Here is a 9,903-nt window from a genome sequence, read left to right as displayed (position 1 = left end):
TTGACCTCCAAGACCTTTTCTTCACTTGTCTTGGACTCTTCTTCAACCCTTGAGAATGTTGATGCTACTTCATCCTCCTTCTCCTCCTCGGATGTTGAGCATGGCTCAACTTCCGTTTGCTCCTCTTCAACTTGAGCAACTAGACCCATCTCAATGGGTTCTTCTTCCTCTTGTGTAGGTTTAGGTTCTTCTTGTAGAACCATCTTCACCTTGCTCCACAACTCGTGGGCATTCTTATACTCACCTACACTATTTATCACATGATTAGGCAAAATATCAATCAATATAGATATTACCTTTGAATTTGCCTCCGATCGTGTGGTTTGCTCTTCCGTCCAATGTTGTGGCCGGAGTCTTTTTCCCTTCTTGTCTCTTGGGACTTCGAACGGGTACTTGATCACCATCATTGTATCCCAATCTGTGTTGAAGAAGACTTCCATCTTCATCATCCAAAATGTGATGTCCCCAAGGCTTCCTCCTTCAAACTTTGGAGAGACAATCAACCCGGCCATCTTCTTATGTGTTGCTCTTCTCGGTGGTTAGTCCGATGGAGAGCGTCCTCGCTCTGATACCACTTGTTGGAGGATCGGTGGACGGCTTGAAGGGGGGTTGGATAGACGGTACCCCCAAATCGTTAGCTTCCTACACTATTATTAGCTTGCGCAGCGGAATACAAATAAAAACAAACAAGCTAAACTAAATACAAGACAAAGAAAGGAAATGCAAACCAAACCGCTAACACGTTCGATGTAACATGGTTTGGAGATGATGCTCCTACTCCACAACGTGTCCGTAAGGTGGACGATCCCTCAATCCGTCGGTGGATTAGTCCCCGGAAACTCCGGCTAGCTCAAACCTCCTTGTGGGTGGAGAAACCTCACCACAAACTCACCAAGACCTCTTGGACACAAGAGAAACCTTGAGCACTTGTAGACTACTAATTAGACCTTAACCAAGTCTAATTTCGTCGCCTTGGCCGACCATACCAAGCTCCTTCTTATAGAGCTTGGAACAAATCAGAACCTGATTTGCCCGTTACCAGTCGACTGGTCCTTGCACCAGTCGACTGATGCCAGCCCAACGACTATATGCTACAGTGCATCAGTCGACTGGTCCATACACCAGTCGACTGCTACAGTACGCTACAGTAACTGCTACAGTAACTGCTACAGTGCCGCTACAGTAAACCCCTAAAACTAGGATTTTACTCCGAGTACAATCTCTCATGCACTCGTACCCTCACGACTCATTTGACTCTTCTTTGCAGCCTTGACCTCTTGCCTCCAAGCTTATTTCCTTTGGCTCTCGTCCCTCGGATGCATCCAAGCCCGCGGCTTGTCTCCAATGCCATCCTTCGCGTATGCCTCGAAGTCGCTTCCCTCGGCCATTGTCCTTGCTGCCTTGTCCATGGTCCCTCGGATGCTCCATCCTTCACCGGACCCGAAGCTGTCAACCTGAGTCACATGTGTCACCTGCAGTCCTGCACAACTCAAGTACACATATCAAATAACAAGGGTAAACCTAACTTAAACCCTTTGCCCAAACACCAAAACACATGGTCTCACGAACCATTGGGATTGCTCCAACAACTAGGACTTCCACCACTCAGGGTTATCCCCCTAGGATTTTCTCTTCCTTAGAGTTCACTCCTCCAGGACTTCTCACTTGCCTAACCTATAGTTAAGACTTCCCTTGTTAGTCATCTTGTCCTAACTAGACTTCTTTTACATCTAAACATCAAGTTATGTTTGGATCAACCTTTGGCAAAAACTAACTAGACTTAGGTACATTATCAAATATTGAAATCCTAGAGGTTGATTGCACAAATAGTGCAAGTGTATTCTTTACAACAAGCTCTATGGCACTATTTACAATACACTGGTCGAAATGACTATTTTGTTAACGTGACAATTTGGGACACCTCCATTGATCAGGGCACCTTTAATGCTAAATTTTATCTCCATCGTAATGGTATTTTTTTAGATCTAGTAGATTGGAGGCGTCTCAATTTGACTAATGTGGTTTTTCACTCCTCAGCAGCTTCACAACGGCTCTGATCATCAAAAACATCTTAGTTGATCTAAGGCGCCTTGACTCTTGCTCATTCGAGACACCTCCATGTTGGTCCCCGTGGGTGTTTTGATGTGATCAACCAAGTTGGTTAGGTCCTGCTGTGTTTGATCCCTGTGTCTGAGTGTGCAGGAGCTTAGGAGCGCAGGAAGTCGAGCGGAAGACGCAGCTAGCGAGAAGGACGGCACGGGAAGGGAGCCGACGGGCTCGGTGCGTCCGAAGGACGAGAGAGCTGGGGAAGAGTACACCGGTGGGCGAGAAGAACGTGCGCGGCATTTGAGGGATGTTAAGCCGGGGAGGAAGATTGCTCGAGGAGAAGGCCGGGAATTGGGTTCGAGTGAGCCCTATTCCGGTTGGCCGAAATCACCCAAAAGAACGGAGCGTCGAAAGTTGAAGAAAGCAAGCTGGAATTTGAGCTGCCAGCTTGGAGGCGCCTCCATCTTGAAGGCGCCTTCAGCCTTGTTGAAGGCGCCTTCAACAAGTCAAACTGACCGTTTCGAGCTGCGGATAAAGTTTTATCCGCTCACCCCTTGGAGGCGCCTTGGACCCCTATTGGAGGCGCCTTGGACCCTCGAGATCAGATTTCCAGAGGCTATTTAAAGGCCCCTGGAGCTAGGAATTCAATACAACTCAAGCAATCAATTGTGTAGCCATTCCTAGCAATAGTTCTAAGCTTCCAAAGTGTAAAAGGCTTCTCCGCCTTCAGTAAAAGAGATTCTTTTTAGTGCGTTTCTCATTGCTCTCGATTAACAACCTCCTTGGTTGTAACCAGGTTAAATTCCTGTTTCTTTTCTGTTTACTGCTTTATTTACTATTGCACTAATTGAGTTGAAAGCACGAGGAGGATATAGTTTATTTTTGTTTTCAGCAATTCACCGCCCTCTTGCCGGCCTCCGCTGCACCTACAATTGGTATCAGAGTCTGATTGCCTCAGAAGGACTAACCGCCAACTGAAGCACTACGATCAAGACGATGACCGGAGCGAACATCCATCCCCCGAAGTTCGACAGAGACTTCGCCACATGGAAGTGTAAAATGGAGGTATTGTTTAAAACTGAATTTGACATTCTTTTAATAATGAAATATGGCTATGCAGTTCCGAAAGATAAGGAGGAAAACACCTGGACGAAAAAGGAACAAGCAGATTTCGTCACCAACGGGAAGGCTGAGTTCCACCTACTCAGCGTTCTGCCGCCTCAGGAGGTAAATCGGATTGGAACTCCGCGAAAGATCTCTGGGAAAAATTCCTGGAGCTTCACGAAGGTACCTCCGAAGCAAAGCTAGCGAGGCGCGACATCCTCCGGACCCAGTTGACGAACCTCCGGATGAACCAAGGAGAGAAGGTAGCGCAACTCCAAGCGAGGATCAAAGAGTTGATAACTCAACTCAACAACCTTGGAGAAGAAGTAATGAACCGGGACTCGATCCGGTACGCGCTCAACGCTTTTCCGAGAACTTCCGATTGGGCCTCCTTAGTAGATGTGTACTACATCTCTAAGGACAACGAGGTAAGTACTTTAGAACAATTGTTTTCTACTTTTGAACTTCACGAATCTCGAGTTACAGAGCCCAATGGAGTGGAGAAGACCAGTCAAAACATTGCCTTAAAGGCAAAAAATAAACGGTTCTGACTCAAAAGCCTCGGTCGACGAATCCGAAGCGGCACTACTGGTAAAACACTTCAATAAATTTTTTAATACTAATAAGTTTAGATCACAGAGGCATCAACGAAAGAAAAGAACAATTCATTGCTACAACTGCAACGAAGAAGGGCATATCAAGGAGGACTGCCCAAAATTGAAGAGCAAACAGAAGGATAAGGAAAGGAGCAAGAATCCAGCTCGACCCAAACACAATCTAAAGGCCACGTGGGATGATTCGTTGTCCTCTGAATCAGAAGTCGAAAAATTCTCGGGGATAGCACTGATGGTCAACCATCAGCTAGAAGAAACGTCTAGCTCAGAGATGAGCATCGATGAAGGGGGAGGAACATCAGAAGAAGAAAGCAGCAGTGAAGGGGGAGCGTCACCAGATCAGGTAAGTAAGGTACGCAATCTAACCCCGACTCAGTCTTTTAAATTTATCAACTCTCTGTCCAAAGAATTAGATTAATTAGAAAAAGGAAATACTGAATTGAAATTGATCCTTGCAAAAGCATGCCCAGTAGAAATGTATGATAGCATAAAATCAGAAAATGATAAATTAAAATTAGAAATTGAAAAATTGAAATCTAATGCATGTTTAAATAAATTTCCAAACTCAAAATTAAAAATTTATGAAAAATTAAATTGGTACATTAGAAAACACCAGGGTCAACTTAGAAAAGTGCCCAAAAATCATGTACCCCCTAAGTTTTTGACCAACCCTGTAGGAAGGAACCTTTATTGGGTTCCAAAATCTTTGCTAGTTTAAATTTCTATTTTAGTTAAAAGCTTACAGTGAGAAAATTAAACATTGAAATTTTTTATAGAAGCTTTGTCTAAGGAAGTGGTTGTTGCTCCAATAACCAAGAAGGCCTAGTGCCTCGCCACGACCTGGAAGCTAAAATATTGAAAGAAAATGTTTAATTAAGTTTCTGAAAAAGCATTAAACAAGAATTAAATAATGCTTTGAAAGTTTTTCAAACATTTTTGAAAAATTCCAAAAAAAAAAAATTTGATTTTGACTTAGAAATTATTGTGAAAAAGTCATAGATTTTTTTTCTTAGAATTTTCTTTAAATCTCAGTTATTTTTACTAAGAATTATTTTTAAAATTAACTTTTCCTTGGAAAATTTTAAAAAAAAATTTGACTTAGAATTTTTTTTTTTCAAAAACCTCATTCTTACTTAGAAATTTTATCTAAAGTTAAAAATTTTTCTAAAATATTTTTTTTGAGTTATCACCCCGTTTTTGCTGTGATCAAAGGGGGAGAGAAAAGTTACAAGTTAAGGGGGAGTTAGAAAGTTTAAAATTTTAATATTTTTCTAAATTGTGTTGCAGTGTTGTAATTTTATTTATTGCAAACTAATGCTTAATATGTGAGTTTAGTAATTTTCTTTTAAAATTACTTTTCTGTCTATTTTTACCCTAACTTGAACTTGGGTTGATGCACATCAAAAAGGGGGAGATTGTTGGTCCCCGTGGGTGTTTTGATGTGATCAACCAAGTTGGTTAGGTCCTGCTGTGTTTGATCCCTGTGTCTGAGTGTGCAGGAGCTTAGGAGTGCAGGAAGTCGAGCGGAAGATGTAGCTAGCGAGAAGGACGGCACGGGAAGGGAGCCGACGGGCTCGGTGCGTCAGAAGGACGAGAGAGCTGCGGAAGAGAACACCGGTGGGAGAGAAGAACGTGCGCGGCGTTCGAGGGACGTTAAGCCGGGGAGGAAGATTGCTCGAGGAGAAGGCCGAGAATTGGGTTCGGGTGAGCCCTATTCCGGTTGGCCGAAATCACCCAAAAGAACGGAGCGTCGAAAGCTGAAGAAAGCAAGCTGGAATTTGAGCTGCCAGCTTGGAGGTGCCTCCATCAGGCTTGGAGGCGCCTCCAGCTTGAAGGCGCCTTCAGCCTTGTTGAAGGTGCCTTCAACAGGTCAAACTGACCGTTTCGAGCTGCGGATAAAGTTTTATCCGCTCACCCCTTGGAGGCGCCTTGGACCCCTATTGGAGGCTCCTTGGACCCTCGAGATCAGATTTCCAGAGGCTATTTAAAGGCCCCTGGAGCTAGGAATTCAATACAACTCAAGCAATCAATTATGTAGCCATTCCTAGCAATAGTTCTAAGCTTCCAAAGTGTAAAAGGTTTCTCCGCCTTCAATAAAGGAGATTCTTTTTAGTGCGCTTCTCATTGCCCTGGATTAACAACCTCCTTGGTTGTAACCAGGTTAAATTCCTGTTTCTTTTTTGTTTACTGCTTTATTACTTTACTGCTTTATTTACTATTGCACTAATTGAGTTGAAAGCACGAGGAAGGTATAGTTTATTTTTATTTTCAGCAATTCACCCCCTATTGCCGGCCTCCGCTGCACCTACACTCCAATCAACTTAGGAGTCTCAAGTCTTCAAATTAGCAGGGTGCCTCCAGTCAATGGAGGCACCTCGAATGGTTAACTTTAAAGTTGACCATTTTCTAACTCCACTCGCCTTGGGTGATGGTACGACCATCCAAAGTTGAGTTCACTTGAACCCAACTTCAGTCTTCTCCTTGAGCAATCTTCCTTCCGATTTCTCGTCCCTTGGATGCACTGTGGGCATCCTTATCGCTCCATTAGTGTACTTTTCAGCAGCTCCTCATCTCTCAGATGCATCGAGCCCCATTGGCTCCCTTCATGTGTCATTTTTCTCACTTGTTGCATCTTCCATTCGACTTCTTGTGTTTATAAGTCCTTGCACACTCAGACACAAAGCATCAAATATACATGATCTAACTTAATTCGATTGATCAATATCAAAACTAGTTTGTTGTTTGTAGATAATATTATTTTAGTAGATAAAACACATGAAGGAATAATGTTAAACTAGAATCTTAGCGGGAAACACTAGAAGGGAAATGTTTGACTTAGTAGAATAAAGACACAATATATGAAATATAAGTTTAGCAATATTAGACGTAATGAGATAATTGTTAAAATAGGAAAAGTGAAAGTTTTAAATATTTAAGATCATTTTTGTAAAATGATAGAGGGATTGAGAGAGATGTCTTACATAGAATATAGGTATGATTGAAATGGAGGAGAGTGTTGGGTGTTTTATATGATCGTAAAGTACATCTAAAACTTAAATAAAAGTTTTATAAAATCGTAGTTAGACCTGCTATGTTATATGAAGCTGAATATTGGGCTATGACTCGAGCACATGAGTAGAAGATGAGGGTTGCAGAAATGAGAATATTAAAGTGGATGAGAAAGTCAGAGTTGCATCTATTGAGGAAAAATTCTGAGAGACATGTTTAAGATGGTATAGACATGCACATATACAACTAATAAATATTCTAGTTAGGTCATGTGAAACTATAACAAACACGTACATCAAACGAGAAAGAAGAAAATAAAAAAAAATTAGTTTATAACAATAAAATAAGATAAAATTTATTGACACCCAATGACGTAAAAAGATTCATATAACTGATTCTAGATTGTGGGATACAACTTAATTATTGTTCTAATCTTATTAATATTAATAATAAAAATTATTGAAAATTAAAAAAAAAACAAATAAAATAAGAAATACGGAATTGCTGTTTAATGTTGAATGGTGAAAATATTAACTTATTTTGATAAAAACATATAATCAATTAATTAAATAATAATACTTGTGAATATCTAATTGGTTATTAGTTTTGAAGCTTAAATTTATAATTGGCATTAACTTGATGAAATTTTATAGATTTGGTGAAAGGAATATCATATTTTATGCCAGGAGCAATGGGCAAGGAGTACAATATCAAAGTTTATAAACAAGAAAATTTATCTAAAAACAATTAAACAAGGATTTATAAATAAGAAAATTTATCTAAAGTTTTAAGGAAAATATCCAAGATTGTTTTCCTCTTTTCTTGATCAGTTTATCCTTCTCTAAGAATGGGGGATAATAAGAAGAGATCCCCTTCTAGGAAATGTGAAACCTCAAGGAGAAAAAAAAAGAGTTGGATAAATACTTTTAGAAAAGATTAACATTCACTTGAATCTAATTTTCACCTTAAATAGAACTAAAATACAATATAAATCAATAACTATTCGACCCTAGCTCAACTAATTGAGCACTATATTAAGCCGAAAATAAGTCTTAAAATTTAATGTAACTTTTAACCTAATTCTCACCTTAAATTGAACTAAAATTAAATATACTTTAATATTAGTTTAAACCATCTCAGCAAACTCCTCAACTAAACTTTATTTTAATTAGTGACTTATCTTATACGTCTCACATTAAAGGCATTGTTATCAAACTCTTTTGTACCAATTATTTGTTACAATGATTATATAATCTCCTCACCCAAATCCACGAGAAACGCGAGATAGATCCACAAGGGCCCACCCAAATCTAATCACTACCATTTTCCCCGTCCATTCCTGATCCTACGGTTGATATCAAAACCACTCCGCCGTCCCTCATCCCCTCTTTCCCTTGAGTGCTCGCCAGTGCTCTGCTTCCTTCCAAGTTTCCACCATCAACTTCGCCTCTCCTCCAAGTTTATTGCGTTTATAAGCATAATATTCGTGCTAGCTAAGTCCAAACTTCGATTCTTCTCTCCCACTTTAATTGCAATACAAACAAAATTTTATAAGATCGCATGCAATTTTTTTCCTGGTCTCGATCTTTTCTGGGAATTAAGAAGATATGCGCATAGATTTCAGCTTATTTCGAGACTGTAAAAATCAAGTTCGAAGAGGTAATATTGCATGTTTATATATACGAATTGCACATAATTAATTAACGTGCATTAATATCATGCAAATTTCAGGAAGAAGATGTGAAGTTGTTGCACCGATCGCGGCTTCGAGCTTCGACCTCACCGAGGAGTATGCGAGCGCCTTCCGCACCGAGTCGTACCACGAGTTCTGGGCGCAGGTGTTGGACCACGAGTTGGAACACGGCGCCGCCCTGAAGATGCCGATGTCGGCGAGGAGAGGAAAGAGCGTCGGTGGCTTCCTCGCTGAGAACCTCCTCAGCCCCGACCAGACTACCGTCTCCAAAATCCTCGGCCACCTCAAGCCGGGCTCCCTCCGGCTGGATACGCGCGCCCTCCTCACCGATTACTACGCAGGGACAGCCGACGCCTCTCTCCTCTTCGGCCTCCTCTTGCAGGAAATCGACCGAACGCGCCGCCGCTTCCGCCCGCTCAAGGCCGCGGTGCACTCCCTCCTCTCCGGGAGCCGCCCTTCTCGCGACGCCCTCCGAGCCGTCGGTGATTACGTGAGCAAATCCGGCGACGCCCGCTTCGATCCTTTCGGCGTGTCTCAGAGCAAGTTCCAGTCGGTTCGGGAGGGGTCCGTCAGCCTGCTCGACCGGCTCGAGTCCGGCCGGAAGAAGGCGCGAGCGAAGCGGCAGCGTCTCCGCCGGATCAGGCGCGCGGCGGCTTCCGTTTGCGTGGTCGTGTTCGTAGCGTCGGCGTCGATTGTCGGCGCCTGCGTGCCTATCCACGCCGTCGTGGCCGCGGCGGCGCTGCCAGGGCTGGTATCGGCCGGAGTGGGTCGAGGTGGCAGGTCGGCTCGGCGGCTAGACCGTGGGATCGCGCAGTTGGATGCGGCGGCTCGGGGGGCGTACATACTGAACCGGGATTTGGACACGATAAGCCGGTTGGTGGCGCGGTTGCGCGACGAAGCAGAGCACGCGAGGAGGCTGCTGCGGCTGTGCGAGTGGGGCGGCGGCGACGAGGAGGAAGGCGGCGGAGGGAGGTGGATGACGGAGGAGGTGGTGCAGCAGGCGGTGAGAAGCGTGGGGAGCTTTAGCCGACAGCTGGACGAGCTGGAAGAGCACTTGTATCTCTGTTTCATGACCATCAACAAGGCCAGGAAATTAGTTATGCAAGAAATTTTGTTTGCTAATTAATTAATTATATTGCAGGGTTCCAATTTAAGTGATCCATTTGCGAAATAAAATTAAAATTAATGAATGAATAAAGTAAAAATATTATTGATATGCTTGATCGTAAAATAAATTTAGACAGAACACTTTTATTCATTATTTTTGTTGGGTGAATGCTAAATCAAAGAAAAATTGTAAGGAAATAATTTTAATTTTTTTTTAAAAAATAATTATTTAAAGATTAGTCTATTGAGAAATTAAATTAATCTTCTGTAAATCATTCCTACTAAATTGACTAAATTTAGATATCTCTCGTGATGTCTTATCCATTGATA

The 9,903-nt window shown here is 42.3% G+C and overlaps 1 protein-coding gene across 1 annotated transcript; it reads left to right on the top strand.

Moving 5' to 3' along the window:
- Positions 1-8,137: 8,137 nt before the first annotated feature.
- On the top strand, positions 8,138-9,622 carry LOC121977427 (UPF0496 protein 3-like). Its single transcript, XM_042530008.1, has 2 exons — positions 8,138-8,432; positions 8,505-9,622. Exons 1-2 carry the CDS (start codon positions 8,381-8,383, stop codon positions 9,590-9,592), a joined length of 1,140 nt encoding a protein of 379 aa, XP_042385942.1. The 5' UTR covers positions 8,138-8,380; the 3' UTR covers positions 9,593-9,622.
- Positions 9,623-9,903: the final 281 nt, after the last annotated feature.

Source organism: Zingiber officinale, chromosome 4B (genome assembly GCF_018446385.1).
Source record: "Zingiber officinale cultivar Zhangliang chromosome 4B, Zo_v1.1, whole genome shotgun sequence".
Classification (NCBI taxonomy): domain Eukaryota; kingdom Viridiplantae; phylum Streptophyta; class Magnoliopsida; order Zingiberales; family Zingiberaceae; genus Zingiber; species Zingiber officinale.
This window is presented reverse-complemented; position numbering and strand designations above follow the sequence as displayed.